We start from the raw sequence: 20,567 nt of genomic DNA, 5'->3' as shown, positions 1-20,567 counted from the left end.
AGGTTCATACTAAATTAGTTTTTTCCCTTGAGCTAGAACCTCTGTACTTGTATTCACCCAGCCTGTTCTTGATAGAAGTTATATGCTGTATCTCTGTACTGTCAGTGTTGCTGTGAATTTGCTATACATTTTACTTTAGCTGTATCTGTAAGTTTTTAGGGTAGATCCTATAAGTGGAACTGCTGTGTTGAAGAGGTAGACACATTTAAAATTTTGACGTACTATCAAACTGCCCTTCCCAAAGGCCATACCAGTTTACACTTCCACAGTTAGCACCCCCGCTAACAACTGTCACTACTTTTTTTTTTGTCCATCATATAGGCAAATTTGTTGTCTTATTAGGATGTTTTACATTTTCTTGATTTCCTGTGAGGCTGAAGACTATTTCAAAGATAGGTGTTTTTAAACAATAAAGCTCTGTGAGCTTATTAGTTAACCTTTTTGTCTTCTTGGAGCTTAGTGTGATCAGCCAGGCTGGTGTTTCCATTTCTCAGATGAAGAGAACTGAGGCCTAGAGAGAGGTGGGTGGTTCCCCAGGGTCACGTGACCACACTGCTCCTGTTTGCTGAAGCTGCTTCGGGGCAGGGACCACCAGGGGTACCTGAGAGGAGAGAAGGGCCTGGTGCTCCCTCCAGAGAGCCAGCATCTTGTCGTCTCCTCCATCCCAGAGCCCAACCTGGGGGAAGACGATGAAGACAAGGACTTGGAGCCAGGCCCCTCGGGAACCTCGAAGGCCTCAGCCCAAATCTCAGGCCAGTCAGACACAGACATCACAGCCGAATTCCTCCAGCCTCTGCTGACACCTGACAACGTGGCCAATCTGGTAAGGACACGTAGGGGCCTTCTCCCACAAGGCAGGGAGGAAGGGTCTCCAGTCTTTCCCTGCCTTTCCGCTCCATGCTGCCCACCTTCTGCACATAACATCAGACCTGAAACACTTCTGTTTTCAGGGTTAGGAGGGTGTGGTCCACTGGGCCTTCCTCACCTTGGATGGACCTCTTCTAAGATGATCTTTATTCCTTCAAGAGGTCACTTGTCACACCGCCCACCCCCCAGTCATAGTTCCCCTTCAGGTTTTCTAAGTCTCAATCTAAGACCCACCCACTCACTCTCCTTTCCTTTGCAGGGAGGGCCTATTAGGTCTATTAACTGGAGCATCAGCCCCATGACTTGTTCATTATTTGGTGTGGGATTGGCATTGGTGGGGTGGGATGACCAGTGTTATTTTTAGATTTTCAAAGATGTCCTGCTCTGAAGTAACAGAACCATTGGTTTTAGCTGATGAGGCAGTTGGAATGGGGGAGGGGCGAGGAGGTGGGAGGGTGGTGGTCCTCACATCAGTCTTCAGGCTGTAGCAGCACTGAGACCTTTTTGCTGGACCCTCCTGGAGAATATCTCTTCCCATGCTCGACAGCAGTCACCATCAGCTTTCCCTTCTCTCTCCCTAGAGGCTCCAAGGGGGTTAGTTGCTGGGCAGTTGGGGCAGCAAGGAGTTTACTCTCCAGCTCACATCTCTTTGGTGAGCTCCAGGCCTGGGTGTCTGGCCACCTGCATCTTTCTCTCCTTGAGTGTTTTACAGGCACCTCAGACTTAACATGTCAAAACTCAACTTGTGAAATTTCTCCTCCCACTCCAGCACAGGCCCATGGCCCCTCCTGTGTTCTTAGCACACATGCCTCTCGTCCCCACACCAGAAACTTGGAAGTTCAACTCTTTGCCTCCGCCTCCCCCCAGCCCTTCCCCTCTTCCCCAGCCCTGTGACTGACCCCTGCTCTGTCCAGGCCCTGCCCTCTTCCCACAGAGGACCACTTCTGGCCCTGCCTTCTACCCTCCCTGCGGCAGCCAGAGGCATCTTTGTCAAGTACAAGTCATGAAGCCCCCCTGCTCAGATCCCTGCCAGGGCTCTCTGCTTCCTTCCAGATAAAACTTAAATTCAACTTGCCTTAGGCCCTGTCTGATTTGGCTTCCATCAACTTGTTGTATCTTATCTATCCCCGTCACACTTCGGGAAATTGTCTTTTTCAAATTATTAGCATGTAGTTGTTCATAGGATTCTTTTACTCTCGTAATACTTGCTGTCTCTGTAGTAACATGCCATTTTTTTGTCCCTGATACTGTGTCCTTCCTCTTTATTTTGTATATTCTTGCCATAGATTTGCTTGTTTTAAGCCATTTCAAAGAGCTGGCTCTTAAGTTTTTGATCATCTTTCGTAACCTTTTGTTTTATTTCTGCTGTCTTTTTTTCTTTTTTCTTTGTTTCTGCTGGCTTTCTTTCTTTAATGTTACTTTCTTTCAGTGTTTTTCCCCAAAGGTAGATGCTTGGCTTATTAATGTTCAGTCTCTGATAGCTCAGTTGGTAAAGAATCCGCCTGCAATGCAGGAGACCCCAGTTCGATTCCTGGGTTGGGAAGATCCCCTAGAGAAGGGAAAGGCCACCCACTCCAGTATTCTGGCCTGGAGCAAAAGAGTTGGCCACGACTGAGTGACTTTCACTTTCACTTTTCTTCCAATGTAAGCATTTGAGGGTCCAATTTTCCATTTAAGTACCATTGTAGCTGTATCTTCCATCTTTTATTTCATTATCTTTCTCTTGTAGTTATTATTTAAGAGCATGCATTCAAACTTCCAAGCCTGTAGGGGGTTGAAGTTATCTTTTGTTACCGATTCCTGACAGACGTGGATATGTTGTTCTATTAGGGTACTGATTTTGTGTTTGTTTGTTTTAAATCAATTTCTGGCTCGTTATTATACTCTGTCGCTGAACCTCCTTCCACTCTCTGGGCAGAGTACCAGCTCTGGTGCCTCTCAGCCTTCTCCCATGCCGTGCCCATACCTGGAATTTCCCCACCCACCTGCCCCCACCGCTGCAAGGCCTCACTCTGTGTCAGTCTGCTTCCGGCCCACCTCTCAGTTCCCAGCCTACATGCCACCGCCCAGAGGAGCCAGAGCGGTCCTTGGCTTTCCTGGGGTGACGCCCCCTTTCCCTCTCTTGTATGCCACCCACGCTGCATCAGTACTCATTTTCTCTCTCACTCGCACAAGAATCTGCTCCATGAAAGGCGGACCAGGCCTGTCCGCATCACTGCCATTTTGCCAGCATTGGCCTGGGTGTGGAACCAGCGTCCGTTGGGTCAATAAGTAAGGAAGGTTCCTGGCATCTCGCAGGTCCTCATCAGCATGGTGTACCTGCCCGAGACCATGCCTGCCTCCTTCCAAGCAATCTACACCCCAGTGGAGTCAGCAGGCACCGAAGCCCAGATCAAGCACCTGGCTCGGCTCATGGCCACGCAGATGACGGCCGCAGGACTGGGGCCAGGTGAGTGCCACAGGGAGCTGACCAGGGCCGGAGTTGGCACTGTGGCCACTGGGCTCTCCTTACTAGAAGAGCACCTCTTTGTCGAAGTGCAAATGGAAAACCATATGAGATCTTAGATGTCAGTAGTCACAGGTCCCATAGATAGAGTGCTCAATATTTTCAGGCCCTGGGCTTTGAAGTCGAGCAGACCTGGGTTTGAGGTCTGAGAGGACCCAGACTACCTCAGCCACTTAGTAACTGTGTCTTTGGTCAAGTTACTTAACCTCTCCAAGCCTCGGGTGGGTTCCCATTCTCACAGTGCTGCTGAGGTATAAATTATGTACAGTGAAACTCACAGCTCAAAGTGTACAACTTAGTGGATTTTCACAAAGTGAACACGCCAGTGTAAGCACTACCCAGGTGGGGAAGGACTGTCAGCAGCACTCTGGAAGGTTCCTTCTTGCTCCTTTCCAGTAGAGACTCAGTGCATCCCCTGTCCCCACTTCTGTCTCCATAGGTGAGTTGTTTTAGTTTTGAACTTCATATCAGTGGGATCATAGCCTCTGGCTTACTTTAAACTCAGCATGTTTTTGAAGTTCATCCATGCTGCTGTGTAAACCAAGCATTTATTTTTTACTGCTCATTAGTCTTCCTTTATGTGAACAGGCCCCCATTTGTTTATCCACACTCCTCTGTTGACGGACCTGTGGGCTCTTTGTACAGTTTTTGGCTGTTATGAGTAAAGCTGCTGTGCCCTCATTTGTGTTGAGTTTATACGAAGCAGTGGGATTGTTGGGTCTTGATTTGGAGCGTGTTCAGTGCTGTTTGAAACTGCTCATCAGCTTTCTAAAGTGGCAATACCTGGTATTACTCCGACCAAAATACAATGACGTTTTTTGTTTGAACCTCAATCGTTTTATTGCAAAGTGGGGATGAAAAATGTTCCTGCTCCAGAAAAGCATTTTGCAGAATTATTTTTCACTAAGTTTTTGCTTTTTTGGCCATGCCACAGAGCTTGCAGGATCCTCATTCCCCAACCAGGGATCCAACCCACGCTTTACAGATTGAAATGAGTTTCGGGTGTGCAAGGCTTAGAGTGGAACCTGGCCCACAGGAGGCCCTTGGGTGGGAGCAGGTGGTTCTGACACACCAAGAGCCCGTTTGCTGCCTTCCCCCTCAGGCGTGGAGCAGACCAAGCAGTGCAAGGAGGAGCCCAAGGAGGAGAAGGTGGTGAAGCCAGAGAGCGTCCTGATCAAGCGGCGCCTGCCAGCCCAGGGCCAGGCCATCTCGGTAGTGGGCTCCCTGAGCTCCATGTCCTCCCTAGAGGAGGAGGCACCCCAGGCCAAGAGGAGGCCGGAGCCCATTATCCCCGTCACACAGCCCCGGTGAGTCCCCTGACAGGTGCTGGTGCAGGAAACTGGGGCCTGGTTTTGGTGTGTATGTGACAGACGGAGGCAGATAAACAGAGATCAGTCTGGGTCAGGATCTCAGATTCCAGAGTCAATGCCGTAACCACTGAACCTTATCTGCTGTTTTCTTGTATATAAAACTACTGTCATATCTAAAATGGGGCTGATCATATCTCTCTGTCTTTGAGGATGAGAGAGAATTAAATGAGTTCACAGTGCTGGTTAGAGGATTAAATCAGATGGCTCTTGGGTGGACAGTGATCATGAGGTAAAAATCACTTAGCGTGGTCTCTAGCACGTAGGAAGTGCTCCTGGTTGTTCCCATCATTGTCCCCATCATCACCTGCCTTACAGACCACAGAATCCAGCCTCTCCCTGCCCTGTCCCCAGCCCAGGCTCGCCAACAGGGCCTGACCTGCTGCCCTTCCAGGCTCTCTGTTCGCCTTGCTCCCTCCTCCCGTCACACCAACCTCTTGGTCGGCCAAGCATGTCCCCACTTGGAGGCCTTTGCACTCCCTGTTCCCTCTGCCTAGAGAGCTCATCCCCAGACACTTGCGGGTCTGATTCCCTCACTTCATTCAGGTCTCATGTTGTCATCCGTTGCCTGCTCCTTATAGCAGCCTCCCCTCAGATACCATGTACCAAACAGAACAGCATCCTCTGCCTTCTCATTGCCCTGCAGTGCCTCGGGGTCACAGGGGAGTTGGAGGGACAGTGTGAGGTTGTCTCTGTCTGTATGGCCTGGGGTGGGGCCCGGGTTCCAGAAAGGACGTTCGGAGTCACCAAGTCCCTGTCCCTACTCTCGCACATAGGCTGGCGGGTGCCGGCGGGCGCAAGAAAATCTTCCGCCTAAGTGACGTGCTGAAGCCCCTGACGGACGCACAGGTTGAGGCCATGAAGCTGGGCGCTGTAAAGCGGATCCTGCGGGCCGAGAAGGCCGTGGCCTGCAGCGGGGCCGCCCAGGTGTGCCCCCGTCCTCCCAGCGCCTCCTCCCAGCCCCTCTCTCCAAGAGCCTGCCGCACGTCCCAGCAGAGAGACGGGCCTCCGGGTTGACCCTCCCTGGCTCCAGACCCCAGCACTGCCGCTCACCGGCCGCTTCTCCCAGCCTCACTCTGGCCTCCCGTAAGGCAGATATGCTAGCAGCAGCTCCTCACAGGCAATGTGGAAGAAGACGTGTGGACACGCGTGCTCTGTCCCCCGGCACAGGGTGGCTGCAAGGAAGAGCCGCCTGCGCGCGGGCTCTCAGGGTGCTTGCTCTTGCTGCGGTTCACAGCATTCTTGTTCTTTGGCCGCAGACACACTCACACACCCACACCTGCTTTAAAGTCGGATTCTGCTGTTTGCTGGGATTGCAGCCTCAGTCAAGTGAGGCTGTTTCCCCAATTTTTGAAGTTTAGTTTTAGTTAACCAAATAGTATATGAACATATGCTTTCTGTTCAAATTATTTCCAGGCCATAGAGGGACCATAAGTCTTCTTTGGCCCCCAATCTGCGAGCCATCCCCCTGACAGAAGCAACCAACAATCATACTCGGGGAGTCCTTCAGGATCATTTTCTGTGAACTCAAGATAATACTCCTAAAAATTTAGATATTTCTATTTTAGATGCACTTTAGATACAATGTAGCTATTTGTAATTTTATATATCTATGATTTAGATATTACTCTTAGAAATTCTAGCTGTTACTCCTAGTTTTGTTACTGTTTTCTCCCTTTGCAGTTTTTTTCTTCATATAAAGGAGACCTCCTGAAAATACGGTTCTTCGGCTTTCCTTCCTCACTTAACACCGGGTCTGCGCTGGCTCCCTGAGGCTGGGCGGGAGCAGACGCAGGGCACAGTGGGGGGTGCCTGGCGTTGCCCGCCCCCACCCGGCCACCCACGCCGCCACAGATCCTCACTCCCGTTTCAGGTGCGCATAAAGATCCTGGCCAGCCTGGTGACGCAGTTCGACTCAGGCCTGAAGGCCGAGGTCCTGTCCTTCATCCTGGAGGACGTCCGGGCCCGCCTGGACCTGGCCTTCGCCTGGCTCTACCAGGAGTACAACGCCTACCTCGCAGCTGGCGTCAAGGGCGCCCTGGACAAGTACGAGGACTGCCTCATCCGCCTGCTCTCCGGCCTGCAGGAGAAGCCGGACCAGAAGGACGGGTGAGGGGGCGGGCCTGCACCCGCCGTCCTCGGGTCCCCTGGCCGTGTCCTGCCTTTGCTTTCTGGGCTCCGAGCAGCTCTTCCTCAGCACCGAGTGGGTCCTCCACGCGCCCGCCCCGAGCCGCCACCTCTCCCCGCCCTCCCCACGCACAGAACAGGTCTCTGCAGTGTCGCCTGTGCCCCGCTCTGCTGCTTGCTCTCTGACCGAGCTGCGGCACTCACCTCTGGGCCTCCGTTTTCCCCCATGGTGTGCTGGCAGCGCCTGCCCCAGAGGCCCGTTCCGGGGGTCAGCTTCTCACCACCCCCATCTCTTGCCTGAATTGGTTCTGTAGCTTCCTCCTTGTTCTTGACCTCCAGCGTATCCATTCTCCAGCAGCACAGGTGACATTTGATAATGTAAAGCCTCTTATTTCCCCACTAAAAACCTTCTGTTCTCGAGATAAAATGCGACTTCCGTAATAGGCCTTGTGAGATCTTGTATAATCTAGTCGCCACCAACTCTCTCAAGCTTTTTTGGCCTCTCTGCTTTTCCCTGCCCACCCCCCACCCCCTGCCCCAACTTTAGCCGCACCAGCCTTCACATGCCAAGCTTGGCACTTCTCTGTTCTCTACCTGGGGTCCTCTCCACCTACTCCTTGTATGGCCAGCTATTTCTTATCTACCAGCATTGACTAAAGCATCTCAAAGCAGCCTTTGGTGGTCACCGTGTCTGAAATACAACACCCTTCCCAACTCCCCTCTATCATTCCCTCCTATTGCTGTTTTAAACAAGCTAGGAATCCCCATTGGACAAAACTGAGTTTCAGAGAGGCAGTCTCTGCCCATATCACCACCCCCTCCCCAGGCAGCATTTGAACCCTACTCTGTTGCTTCCAGAGCTCTGTAGCTCTGTCCGCAGGGGGTTGAGTGAGCGCTCTGTCAGGGATCCTGCCAGCTCTGAGCTGCAGTCAGCAGAGGGGGGAAGCCCAGGGGCCTCTCCTCTGCAGCTGTACCCCGTACCCCCCACCCTGGCAGGATCTTCACCAAGGTTGTGCTGGAGGCGCCGCTGATCACCGAGAGCGCCCTGGAGGTGATCCGCAAGTACTGCGAGGACGAGGTGAGAATGGGCGCGGCTGGGGCCATGCTCGCTGCAGCCTGGGGTCGGGTTGGGGGGGTTCTGTGAGGGACGCGATCTGACTGAGGCAAGGGAGACACCCCAGAGGCACACTGCGGGTGCCCTGAGCTCTGGCTCCCCTCCTTCCTGCCGCAGAGTCGCACCTACCTGGGCATGTCCACTCTCCGAGACCTGATCTTCAAGCGCCCATCCCGCCAGTTCCAGTACCTGCATGTCCTGCTAGACCTCAGCTCCCACGAGAAGGACAAGGTGACCCCTCACCCCTGCTCTGTGCTGGGTTACACTCAGCCTGTCCTCTGTCCCGAGTAACCAGCCCCGTCTTTTCCACATGCCCCTGAAGGTTTCTGGGCCTGCTGCCCTTCTTGTGACAACTTGGTGGTGGCGGCTTTTCCATTTTTGATGGCACGAGGCTGCTTAGAATGTACATAGACACCCCCCCCCCCCCCCCAGCCGGAATGGCAGTCCATTTCGCTCTTGGTCTGCCCATGTTGGTGCACCCCCTCTTAAGGCCTGGTGCTGTGCTGGGACCTGGGGGGGCACTGACCAGGAGGGGAGCCATTGTGATCACATAGCGAGTTCAGTGCCTGGAGTGGAGTTGGGTGTGCAGCCAGGGAAGGGAAGCGCTCTAAGGAAGACTTCTGGAGGAAGGGTGGTGTGAGCCAAGAGCTGCACTGAGTGGACGAGTGTGCCCTGCACAGAGGGTCAGCGTGTGATTGAGAGGCTCTCGGTCCATCCCTGCTCCTGCCTGCCGCCAGCTCCTTCCTGACATCTCATGGCCATTCACTCAGCAAGCCCTCCCTGCTGGCTCAGCCCCGTGGTACTGTTGGGGACAAAGCGGTGCCCAAGCGGGCCCTGTTCACATGGCCCCCAGCAGGGGATGTCTGAGCGAAACAGGATCTAGCCAGTGACAGGCATGCCAGCAGTGGGAACCTTTTGTGCCAAGTCTCAGAGCTGGGGAGAATGTGGTCACTTTTAAAAAAGTGAGGGCTTCTCTGGTGGCTCAGACAGTAAAGTGTCTGCCTGCAATGAGGGAGACCTGAGTTTGATCCCTGGGTTGGGAAGATCCCCTGGAGAAGGAAATGGCAACCCACTCCAGTACTCTTGCTTGGAAGATCCCATGGACGCAGAAGCCTGGTAGGCTGTAGCCCATGAGGTCGCAAAGAGTCGGACACAACTGAGTGACTTCGCTTTTTCGAGCAACTAAGGAAAGCTGCTTCCAGTTGGAGTGTAGCAAGCAAGACAAGAATGAACGATAAGAGATGGGATGGGGCAGGTAGACGGTGGGGTGGTACAGGGCCTTGAGTTGGTCCAGAAGCCTCTCTCCCCAACTGGTAACCAGCCTTGGGCACGGCAGCTCAGCCCCGCCGGGCCTTTCTCAGACCTCGGCTTGTTTCACGCCGATGCCGCCAAGCTCAGAGCAGTCATCCTCCCCCGCCCTGCTCCTCAGGTGCGTTCCCAGGCCTTGCTGTTCATCAAGCGCATGTACGAAAAGGAGCAGCTGCGAGAGTACGTGGAGAAGTTTGCCCTCAACTACCTGCAGCTCCTGGTCCACCCCAACCCGCCGTCGGTACTGTTTGGAGCCGACAAGGACACAGGTTTGGCACAGGTTCTCCAGAGGTGCAGTGAGCTGGGGGACAGCCTGCTGGGGGAGACAGCCAGACAGCAAGAGCTTGAACGCGCTCAGGTGGTGAAAGCAGGAGCCTGTGGGAACCCAGAACGGGTGCCTGGCCCAGCCTGAGGGGTCAGGGAGAGTGTCCTGAAAGAGGGGCCAGCTGGGCTGGAAGCCGAGGACCAGGAGAGTGAGCCAGTGATGGGACTCCAGGAAGGGCCAGGCAGGTTCTTTGCAGACCATTCCCTTAGCAGAGCTCCGGGTCCTCCAGCATTGCAGACCGGGAGACCCAGGCCCCCAGGGAAGGGCCCATTAAACTGAAAGGTTCTGGCTGTGGCAGAAAGCAGGGGGCTTCTAGGAGCACAGGAGCCCCAGTGCAGCCTGGGTGCCGGGCCAGCTTCCCAGGAGGTGTGCTGGCTCTGTGACCCTGAGGTGGTGCCGAAAGAGGAACTGGGGGCTTCCCTAGTGGTCTAGTAGTTATGACTGCATGCTGCCAATGCAGGGATCACAGGTTCGATCCCTAGTTGGGGAACTAAGATCCTGCCACACAGTGAGGTTAAAAATAAAAAAGAATTGGGCACCAGGTTCCAGGCAACAGAGCAGCATGTGCACAGGCTCCAAAGTGGGGGCCCCAAGGGAGCGTCAGAAGGAGGCTGTGAGCCCAGCACACACCCCCGGAGGCAGGGCAGCCCTGAACAGGAGCTGGCAGGGAGAGCAAGGCAGGCGTCCCCTGAGGGTCCCGGATGGTGGTGAGAGCGCTGAGCAGGGGAGGGGCAGGGCCAGATGTGCTCTTGGGAAGATCCATCTGGGTTGGTGGTCAGAGGAGACCAGATGGGAATGTAGGGCAGAAACTTCTAGAAGGGGAGCAGGTCTGGTTGCACCCCATTTCCCAAAGGACTAGCTTCCTGCCCTGGGACAGTTTGCTTCCCAGGCCCAGCTCCCACTCCCTTCTGTGCCTGCCGCCCCCCAAGAAGAGCCAGGCGCTGGGCAGGGGCGAGGGGGAGTGGGGCCCATCTGATCTTCACCCCCCACACCCCTGCCCTCTTAGAGGTGGCCGCACCCTGGACCGAGGAGACGGTGAAGCAGTGCCTGTACCTCTACCTGGCTCTCCTACCTCAGAACCACAAGCTGATCCACGAGCTGGCGGCCGTGTACACGGAGGCCATCGCTGACATCAAGAGGACAGTGCTGAGGGTCATCGAACAGCCGGTGAGGCCCCTGGCCCGCCAGGCTCCGCCCACTGGTGGGCGGAGCCGAATAACAACTCCAGCCCCGCCCTTGCCCCTCCCCTGGATGTCCTCCCCCTGCTGAGTGCTGAGGCTAAGGGTCATCACCCCCCGACCCCCCACTTCCATCCACTCCTGAGAAGACAGCAGGGTAGCCCTGTAGTTAAGAGCTTCCAGTCGGACAGACCTCAGTTCACGTTCCATCTCTCCCCTTCTCAGTGCGTGACCTTGCACCAAGCAGATAATTCAGACCAGCAAGCTTGTTGGAGCGATTCTGTGACCTCATGCTCGTGAATACCTGTGTCCCTGTTGTCATGTATGAGCCGTCTCTCCCCTGCCTTGCTGACAGGAATCTTTACTTGTCGTGGCCCGAGTCCTTCCTGCTCCTCTCTGGAGCCACAGGGTCACACACAAGAGAAGCAACGAAGTTACAGGCTGGCCTGTGAAATTCAGAATGTCTGTTCTTCCCTTCTGTCGCCAGATTTGAAACTGCTGTTCTCTATCTCTGTTCCTGACATTTTATTACTGAGAATTCCACCGTAAACCAAAAGAGAAAATGTGGCAGGTTAATTCCCACATACCTGCCTCCCGGAGTCAGTGGGCCCTTACCTGTAACGTGGAGGTAGTAATCTAGTTGTGAGGAGGAAGCAGATTCTTCTCCCCATTGTCACGGTGAGCCCACGGGACTGTGAGCTCCTGGAGGGCAACGACTCTCAGCTCCACTTGCAGTTGGGAAGAGGAAGGGACGAGCCCTTGACGCCTGGCTCTCCTCCGCTCCCTGTGTTCGGTGCCCGTGGAGGGGTTAGGGGGAGGCTGCAGACGCAGCAACAGGTCAAGCCCTGATGTGAGCCAGCAGCAAAGCTGGCACCCGGGTGGTCACAGGGAGGTGGGCAGGGGTCACTTATGCCTGCAGAAGCAAAAAAAGTCTTCACCAAAGAATTGAAGAATAGCTTGGGCATCAAAGGTCAGGTTGAGTCCCAGAGGCCAGGCCTGGCCTGCCTGCTGGGAGGGCAGCATGATAAGAGTGCAGGAAGGCGCTGCAGGAGCCTGTGTGTATATGAGGTCGGGTGGAAGAGACCTGGACACTTCTGCCAGCCCTGCCCACCTTCCCCAGATTTCCCCCACTTCTCTGAAGCCTGACACCCATTCTTTTCTCTCTCTGCTTTATTGAGATACCACTGATACACAACATTATCTTAGCTTAAGGTCTACAACATAGTGATTTGATACATGTATATATTGTGAAATGATTATTACCATAAGTTTAATTAACATCCATTACCTCAAAGAATTATTGCTTTTCTTCTAACGAGAATATTTGAGATCCGCCCTCTCTTGCCAGTTCCTCCTCCAGAGTCCCAGCGTCCCGCCAGCTGCCTGGTCTCTGACGCCTCCCCAGCTCTCCCCCTGGGCCCCCATGCCCTCACACCGCCCAACGTCTCCTCTCTCATCTCTCGCCTGTAGATCCGGGGGATGGGCATGAACTCGCCAGAGCTGCTCCTGCTGGTGGAGAACTGTCCCAAGGGTGCGGAGACACTGGTCACACGTTGTCTGCACAGCCTCACCGACAAAGGTGCCTCCCGGGACCCCATCCTCCTTCCTTTTCTCCTGTCCAGGCCCTCCCCATTTGCCTTCTCAGGACCTGGGGATCAGAGCCGCTGGGTCCCTAGACGCTTGGCCCTCTTGTGAGTCTCTCCCCATCCTTGGGCCTCAATTTCTCTGTGCACAAGAGTACACTGCTAAAATGCATTTGAGAAACCCAGGGGCCAGGGATTTCTGCTCTGAAATGGAGCAGTCCCCGCCCCTGCCACACACCCACCACCATTCGTTTCTCCTCCTCAATGTCCACCCCACCACCCCAAGCCCCTGAGCCTCCTGCTTATTCCTCCGCCTGCAGTGCCCCCGTCCCCAGAGCTGGTGAAGCGGGTCAGGGATCTCTACCACAAGCGACTGCCAGATGTCCGCTTCCTCATCCCAGTGCTCAATGGGCTGGAGAAGGTACGGAGCTGCACGCCTGGATGCCCCCACCCACGGGGACACGCCTGGCAGGGCGGGGAGGAGGGAGGCTCCCGGGCACCCTGTGAGCACAGTCTGGGTCTTGTCTGGGTCAGTCTCAATTTGGCAAGCCCCGCCCCTCTCTGAGCCTCAGCTTCTTCCTCTTGTGAGTGAATATCCCAGTGATCCACCACCGCCGCCCTCCTCCCCTCTCCTCCCCTCTCGCCCCACCCTGTACACACGATCGTCCTGAGAACCAAGTGGAGCCACAGAAGCAGGGCAGGGGACACCTCCCCTTGAGCGTGTGCTTCCCCTGCCCCGGTCTTGTTCCTCCCAGGCTGTGGGACCTCGGGTGAACCTCCATCTCCTCTTGTAGGAGGAGCCATCGAGCCGGCCCAGGGGCTCGCCTGGGGGTGATAAGGCTGGGGCTGGGTCAGGCCCAGTGAGCTGGGAAAGCTAAACCTTGAGGACCAAAGAGAGGGAGAAGGGGAAGGCACTGGGCGGCTAGGTGAGGCCAGAGCTTGCCCCTCACCGCCGCAGGGCGAGCAGTGGGCAGGCTTATCTGGAGTGGGCAGGGGGTGCATCTGATCTGCCCTCCTCTGTCTTGCCCTTGTAGAAGGAAGTGATCCAGGCCCTGCCAAAGCTTATCAAGCTTAACCCCATCGTGGTGAAAGAGGTCTTCAATCGCCTGCTGGGCACCCAGCACGGTAGGTGATGTGCTCGCCTCCCCACCAGGGGCCAGCTCAACCCTGGCCCTCGTTTCCCTCCCCAGCAGTTCCCCCAGGAGACCCCACCTCAGGTGCAGGAGGAAGGGGTCCGGGAGGTGAGAGCTGGGGGAGGGATGCCACCACCTTTTGGTGGGGGGTGTTCATCTTGCTCTCTGAGGCTGCCATTCAGACTTGGCGACATCTTGACATCTGTCCCAAAGCTCCTAGGCCACCCTCCCATGATACTTGGGTGATGGTTTCATCCACATTGGGGACAAAACTGTGGGACTGAGGGCTGACTCTCTATAAGCATCTTCCCTTCCAGGACCTCAAACACGGGCTCCATCCCTGCCCTTCCTCAGGTCTTGCCTGAACCCCTCCAGCTGTGGGTGAGGGGCCTTTTGTTCGAGTTTGGACTCGCCCTGGCCCAAAAGAAAGAAAACTTTCAACCTAGACAGACTACCAGATGGCATAGGGTAGATTCCTCAGCCCTCACCCCAGGGGCTGGAGCTAGGGAGGGTGGAAGCTGTCTGTTCCGCACGTGACTTGGCGGCTCAAAACACATGCGCGAGTGTCTGGGACCCTCGACACCCCAGCAGAAGAGTGCCGTCTCCCCCAGCCTCGTGCCCTGTGGCGTTCAGCCCGAGCGCTGTGTGCAAGTCTGTTGCCTGGCCCCCTCTTGTCCTGTCTAGCAGGCGCCCCTGCGCCTCTGCTGTGCTGGGGACCTGGGATGAGCTCGTCCGCTCCCTGCCCTTGTGGGTGCACAGCCTGGGCCGGGACAGGGGAGAGTGGCTGAGTCGCAGGAGAGGTGCTGGGGGCCCAGTGCGGGGGCGGGGGGGCCCAGTGCAGGCCTGAAGGCCTCTGGTTGGAGTGGTCACCAGCCGCCGCCTCACTGGGGCGCCTCCTGGTGCTCTCAGTCTCCTCCCGCCGCTCCAGCCCTCTGTACCCCTAATCCCAGAGGGCGCCTTGTCTTCCTCTGCCGCTCCCCCAGTCTAGGGGGGCTTGGACCTGTCTCAGGCCTCCATACTGTCTTCCTCCTCCTCCCCCCGCTCCCCGTGCTGCAGGTGAAGGGAACTCAGCCCTGTCCCCCCTGAACCCTGGAGAGCTGCTCATCGCCTTACACAACATTGACTCGGCAAAGTGTGACATGAAGTCCATCATCAAAGGTGAGGCACACCCCCCCACCCCGCCCAGACCCCCTCTTCAGTGGCCTGGCCATTGCGGACCCGGGGAAGAACCTTAGGCTGGAGTCAGCCCCCTGTGGAATCAGCCAAGTCGGAGACTGTGCCCCCCGCAGCCCCGTCTCAGAGCTCCGGATGCCAGCGTCGCTCCTTTCCATCCCTCCTCCTCTCCTCCTCTCCTTCCTTCCTCCCCTGTCCCATCTAAAGAACTGATGCACCCCCTGTGCACCAGCACAGAGCAGTCCTCAGGAAGGGTGGGGGAGCTCTCCTCCCCAGCCCCCAGGGGCCTGAGGAGTGACAAACGGGAGAGCTGAGCCTGGAGAGCGGCCCGAGGCAGTAGGTGACAACCTGGCCAGCCCCCCACAGTGAACAGTTCCCTAATGACAGCCTGTCTGTTCACCTAGCACTTAGTCTGGGCCGTGCTTTCCCAAGCGCCTCACAGGCCCACCCACCCAGCCGCACCCCTCTGTTCCTGGTAAGTATGCTGACTTCCGTTTTGTAGTCGGAGTGGAGGTTCCAGAGAGGTTAAGTAACTTGCTCAGGGCCACCCAGAAGCTAAGTGGTGTAGTGGACAAAACAGAATCGGAAGTTGGGGGACCCGAGTCCGAAACCGGTTCTGCCTGCATATGGCCTCCTGGGTCCCAGGGCAATCCTCCCCTCCCTCCTCAGCGCGCCCTTCCCTCCCTCCGCTCCCCTCCCCTCCCTCCCTCCATGCTCCCCTCCCTCCCTCCATGCTCCCCTCCACGTCCTCCATGGCTGCTGGTCCAGAAACCGTGCTTTCCCACGGAGGCAGGAGCCCTTACTGTTCCCTGCTCTTCTCAGAAGACAGCTGGCCTTGCTTCCTCCTCTCTCCTTTAAAAGCAGGGAGGGGGTTTTTCCCTCCTTGCTAGTGTCTTGTCCTGCCTGAAGTAGCTTCAGTGACATATTTCCTAGTCTTCCTCAGCAGATTCTCTCAGAAACCTTTAGGTCAAGAGAGGAGCTTCTGAAAATACTAAACACACGCTACAACTGAGGGAACTCAGGCCTCTAGTGGACGCGGTGGAGAGTCTCAAAGCTGAGGCTCGGGAGTGGTCGTCTTACACGCCCTGGCCCCTTAGGTGACCTCTGGAAGTCATGAGCCCATTCCCAAGGACAGTACCCACACGTGACCTTGTGTACCATTTGAGGGGACTCAGATTGTGCTAGCATGGCCTGGTTCTGGAACTGCAGAGCGGCCCCTGGCTGGATCTGGTGGTTTGGGGGCGGGGGTCTGGTCAAGAAAGGAGGTCAGGCTGGAACCGTCGGGCCCCGCCCACCACTCCGGTGACTCCCGTTCACAGACCTGGGTTTGGTCCTTGATCTCACACAAGGGAGCCGGGGCCCAGGGGGAAAGGGCTTGACCACAGGTCACCCGCGCAGCCAGCAGCCAGGCCCTGGAGATTTTGGCAACGCCCCGCGTGGTTCTCCCTAAACCCAGGCCCACGCGGAGCCTCTGTATTGCTGCGCTCTCAGCAGCCCTTCAGCTGGTCTCCGTACCGGCTGTTCATCCCAGAGCACGCTTCTCTGCTGAGGCACCCATGCTTTTCTCCGTTGCACCAGTAACCCTGCCTGACTGTTAGCTCCAGGTCCTGTTTTGTGCCCCATTGGACTCCCCACTGTCTGACAGTATAAGCAGTCATCACTGGCATTCACTTCCCTTAAACCACCCTCTCTGATGAGTTTTTCTATAGCTGGACCTGCCCAGTGGACTGGCCCAGCGATTAAGACTCACTGCACACCTCTGCTCAGCCCTGTGCTGGGCCCTGCTGAGGATACGGCAGGGATGGGGACAGTCCTGGCCCTGCCCTCCCCGGGCTCACAGGCCATCCCTCCAGTAACAGTCCAGAGTGAGCAGGACTGGGGCAGGGGACCCCCTGACTCTCCATTGGGTGGGATGTTAGGAACGGCTTCCTGGAGGAGGGGACACCTGAGCTGATACCGCAGGATGAACAGGGGTGAGGAATGAACAGGATGAACAGGAGAGATGATCCCTGCTAGCAAGGCCTGGTTCTGGAACTGCAGAGCAGACCCAGCTGGATCTGGTCGAGGATGGTGGTGGGGGATGGAGTCGGGCTGTAATGGTGTAGGCCCTGCGCACAGCTGGTCTCTCATAGACCCAAGTTCAAGTTCAGACTTGCTCTCTTGAGGGCCTGTGGCAGTACAGGGTCAGGTTGAGCTTTTGAAAGACCCTCTCAGGCTGCTGTATGGAGGGTGGATTAGAGGGTGGGTGGGAGGCCCAGGAGGAGGCTGGAGTGGAACTGAAGGGGAGGAGAGGGAAGAAGGCTGATTTTGGAGGCTTTCTGGCAGAGCAGGCAGAAGCCAACAGCTACCTAGACGGGACGAGGAGGAGGAACAGCCTCTGTTTCGGGCGGGTCCTCTTGCACTTTGTTCACCTTCTGTGCTCCCTGCAGCCTAGGTGCCCTCCCTACCCCACCTCCAGCCTCCTCCCTGCCTATCTGCCTGCAATGCCTCCAGCCTCCCTCTCTTCCTTACAGGAGCTCCCCAGCCCACATTCTTTATAGGCACCCACCTCTGTTCTCCATTAGCCTCTCAAGGATTGGGGGGCCTCTCTTCTAGCTCAATAAAGACTTCCTGGTTGACAGACTTACCTGGCAAGTGGTGTTTGGGGCAGAAGGGGTTCAGAGGCAATTCCCGGAGTCTCCCCACTAACAGTGGATCCGAGCACCACTGATCTCACTGATTTGGAGTCCCACAGCGTGCTCCTGAGGGGCCTGTCCTTGTGGGTGCTTGTGCTGCACCAGCCCCTCTCAGGCCCTTCCTGGTGCTCATCGTATGCCCAGACTTCCTCCTCTCGCCCCTCCTTCGTGACTCTGTGGACTGTGACCTCCATATCCCCCCAGGCCTGGTAGCGCCCGAGCACCAGCACGAGCCTAGTGCACTGGGTTGAGAGCAAGCAGTCTCTTGACCAGTCTGCTCATGGAGACCATGAGCAGCATGTCCCCTGAGGGACTGCTTATGGAAGTCACAGCTGCTTCCTTCCAGTAGAGGTGGAGGTGCCACGCCATCCCAGTCCAGCCACAATGGGGCCCCAGGGGTAGGCAACATATCTTTCTCCCCTCACCCTTTCTGGCCGTTGTTCTCCAAGAGAAAGGACCAATGTCTTCCCATGGCCCCGTGGGGCTTCCAGGAGATGGACGTGTCCTCTCCCTTACCCCAGCTCCCAGGCTTTCCAAGGATCAGACCACAGTGTCCACTTCTGGGTGGGAGGGAATCTGTCTTGCCTGGAGCTTCAGGGAGCTGGGGCTGGGTCTCACCTCATGCGGGCAGATCACAGGGCTGAGGCTTTCTAAGGGGTGGTGGGACTCCCACTTCCCAGGGGCTGCTGGGCAAAGGGGACAGGTCCCCTCTCCGCCTCCTCACAGCCACCAACCTGTGCTTTGCGGAGCGAAACGTGTACACGTCGGAGGTGCTGGCCGTGGTGATGCAGCAACTGATGGAGCAGAGCCCCCTGCCCATGCTGCTCATGAGGACCGTCATCCAGTCCTTGACTATGTACCCCCGCCTGGGGGGCTTCGTCATGAACATCCTGTCCCGGCTCATCATGAAGCAGGTAATCTGCCCTGACCACCCTGGTCTCCCAGGCAGGGGACTGCCGCAGGATGTGCTGCCAACAGACTTGAGGCAGAACCGCAGGCTTTTCCAGCCGGTTTGGCCCCTGTCCCAAGGGAGCGCTCATGCAGAGACACGCTCTACCACGCCGGGCAGACTGCTGAGACAGTACAGCCCTCTAGGGGTCACTGCGTCAGATGGCGGCAGGGCGGCGAGTGAGGCTGCTGGGTGGTAGGAGCAGACTCGAGAGGTGCTCATCCAGCAGGTGTGGCTCCCCCTTCAAAGTGTTCATCACTTAGTTGTGTGCAACTCTTTGCAGCTGCTTAGACTGTAGCCCTCCAGGCTCCCTGTCCATGGGGTTTCCCAGGCAAGAATACTGGAGCGGGTAGCCATTCCCTTTTCCAAAGGATCTTCCTGACCCAGGGATCAAACCTGGGTCTCCCACACTGCAGGCAGATTCTTTACCATTTGAGCCACCAGGGCTGCCCCTTGCCCCCCATCATTTGACACTCAGTCAGACAAGAGGCATCTTGAGCTGATAGATGGCCCCAGTTTTCAAGAGAAGCTAGAAATGTTTTATGAAACAACAAAAAAACCCCTCTATCCACAAGCCTTCAGACTGGATTCAGACCACAGGTTGCCACTTTGCAACATCTGGCTTAGAGGTTAAGTGCAGATGCAGGCAGATCTGGGGGTTGGTTCTGCCCTTGGGACCTGTGTGACCCTAGACGAGTCCCGCACCTCCCTGGGCCTCCTAGCTTTAGCAGGGCTAACGTCGCCCTCTAGAGGTGGCGGTGAGAATGCAGCGAGGCATGGCCTTCTTGCATTACGTCTTTGTCCCAACTTCTGGGGCGTCTGGCTTCCTGCAGGCCCCCTCACGACTGCTCCCTCCCTGCCCGGTCCAGGTGTGGAAGTATCCTAAGGTGTGGGAGGGCTTCATCAAGTGCTGTCAGCGCACCAAGCCCCAGAGCTTCCAGGTCATCCTGCAGCTCCCACCCCAGCAGCTGGGGGCCGTCTTTGACAAGTGCCCAGAGCTCCGGGAGCCCCTGCTGGCCCACGTCCGCTCCTTCACCCCCCACCAGGTACCCCCGGGTGTGGGGTGGGTGGCCCCATGGGTCCAGCCCTGGGGGACTGAGGCGGGGGGGCGGGGGTGCGGGCAGGGGCACCCCGGCAGTGTCACGAAGGTCCTGGGGTCTGGAGAGTCAAGGACACCTAGGGTCTGAGTGGGACTTGGGGAAGGGGGTTGTCTCCGGGTCAGAGCTCTCCACAGCGCCCCCATCTGCTTTTCCCCTAGCAAGCGCACATCCCCAACTCCATCATGGCCATCCTGGAGGCCAGCGGCAAGCAGGAGCCAGAGACTAAGGAAGCACCTGCCGGGCCCCTGGAAGAGGTGAGGGTCTGCAGCCCCCTCCCCAAGCCAGAAGTGCCCTGCGCCCCTCCTCCTACCCACACCAGCCCTCTCTGCTGTCTGCCTCAGGGTGGTTTCCATCTTTTACCCCACCATCCCCTTGAGAGCAGCCTGGGTCTTGGGTCCCAGCCATCCCTGCGGTTTTGTGTGTCGCCCCGCACCTCCAGGATGACTTAGAGCCTCTGGCCCTGGCACCACCTCCTGCCCCCCGACCCCCTCAAGATCTCATCGGCCTGCGGCTGGCCCAGGAGAAGGCCTTAAAGCGGCAACTGGAGGAAGAACAGAAGCTGAAGCCTGGGGGACTGGGAGCCCCCTCCTCGTCCTCGTCCTCTTCCTCGGCGCGGCCAGGCCCCCCCCAGCCAGAGGAAGCCATTGATTTCCGGGAGGAGGGGCCTGAGTGTGAGACCCCGGCCATCTTCATCAGCATGGACGATGACTCGGGGCTGACTGAGGCCGCACTGCTGGACTCTAGTCTTGAGGGACCCCTACCTAAGGTAGGGATGACCGCCCCAGAGCAACAGAAGATGAGAGAAACCAGGGGCCGGGGTTAAGTGTGTGTGCCTAGTGTCCAAGGCAGGGAGGGGGCGGGAAGGGTAGGGCCTGAAGAAGTACTGGAGATGCGACAACGCTGTCTTTGACCTGCCCCCGCTTCTGTCACCAGGAGACTGCAGCAGGTGGATTGCTTTCAAAGGAGGAGCGGAGCCCCCAGCCCCTCACAGCTGCTGGAGAAGACACAGTGCAGACTCCCAGCCCCGCCACTGAGGAGGCGGGCGAACCGGAGACCAAGGGGAATAGCTGACGGAGCTTGTTGGGGGGCCGGGGAGTGGGACTGGGAGCTCAGGGAGGCCGGGGAGGGGCTTGGCCGACGGTGCTTTGCCTTTAAAAATTAA

The 20,567-nt window shown here is 56.9% G+C and overlaps 1 protein-coding gene across 5 annotated transcripts in view; it reads left to right on the top strand.

Moving 5' to 3' along the window:
* Positions 1–20,564, top strand: part of SYMPK (symplekin scaffold protein) — a 33,296-nt gene extending 12,732 nt beyond the window's left edge. For all 5 annotated transcript variants that reach the window (XM_055552149.1, XM_055552145.1, XM_055552146.1 and 2 more), the window contains 18 exons: positions 669–823; positions 3,166–3,316; positions 4,476–4,680; positions 5,517–5,667; positions 6,614–6,849; positions 7,864–7,945; positions 8,099–8,212; positions 9,411–9,558; positions 10,621–10,781; positions 12,263–12,371; positions 12,696–12,796; positions 13,410–13,500; positions 14,565–14,666; positions 18,083–18,270; positions 19,175–19,351; positions 19,564–19,659; positions 19,845–20,171; positions 20,339–20,564. In XM_055552149.1, the coding sequence (XP_055408124.1) occupies positions 669–823; positions 3,166–3,316; positions 4,476–4,680; positions 5,517–5,667; positions 6,614–6,849; positions 7,864–7,945; positions 8,099–8,212; positions 9,411–9,558; positions 10,621–10,781; positions 12,263–12,371; positions 12,696–12,796; positions 13,410–13,500; positions 14,565–14,666; positions 18,083–18,270; positions 19,175–19,351; positions 19,564–19,659; positions 19,845–20,171; positions 20,339–20,476 (2,732 nt within the window). In that variant the 3' untranslated portion in view covers positions 20,477–20,564. The remainder of the gene's footprint in view (positions 1–668; positions 824–3,165; positions 3,317–4,475; positions 4,681–5,516; positions 5,668–6,613; positions 6,850–7,863; positions 7,946–8,098; positions 8,213–9,410; positions 9,559–10,620; positions 10,782–12,262; positions 12,372–12,695; positions 12,797–13,409; positions 13,501–14,564; positions 14,667–18,082; positions 18,271–19,174; positions 19,352–19,563; positions 19,660–19,844; positions 20,172–20,338) is intronic.
* The last annotated feature ends 3 nt before the right edge of the window (positions 20,565–20,567 follow it).

This window comes from Bubalus kerabau, chromosome 17 (genome assembly GCF_029407905.1).
Source record: "Bubalus kerabau isolate K-KA32 ecotype Philippines breed swamp buffalo chromosome 17, PCC_UOA_SB_1v2, whole genome shotgun sequence".
NCBI classification, from domain to species: domain Eukaryota; kingdom Metazoa; phylum Chordata; class Mammalia; order Artiodactyla; family Bovidae; genus Bubalus; species Bubalus kerabau.
Note: the sequence above shows the minus strand (reverse complement) of the source record. Positions and strands in the feature narration are given on the sequence as shown.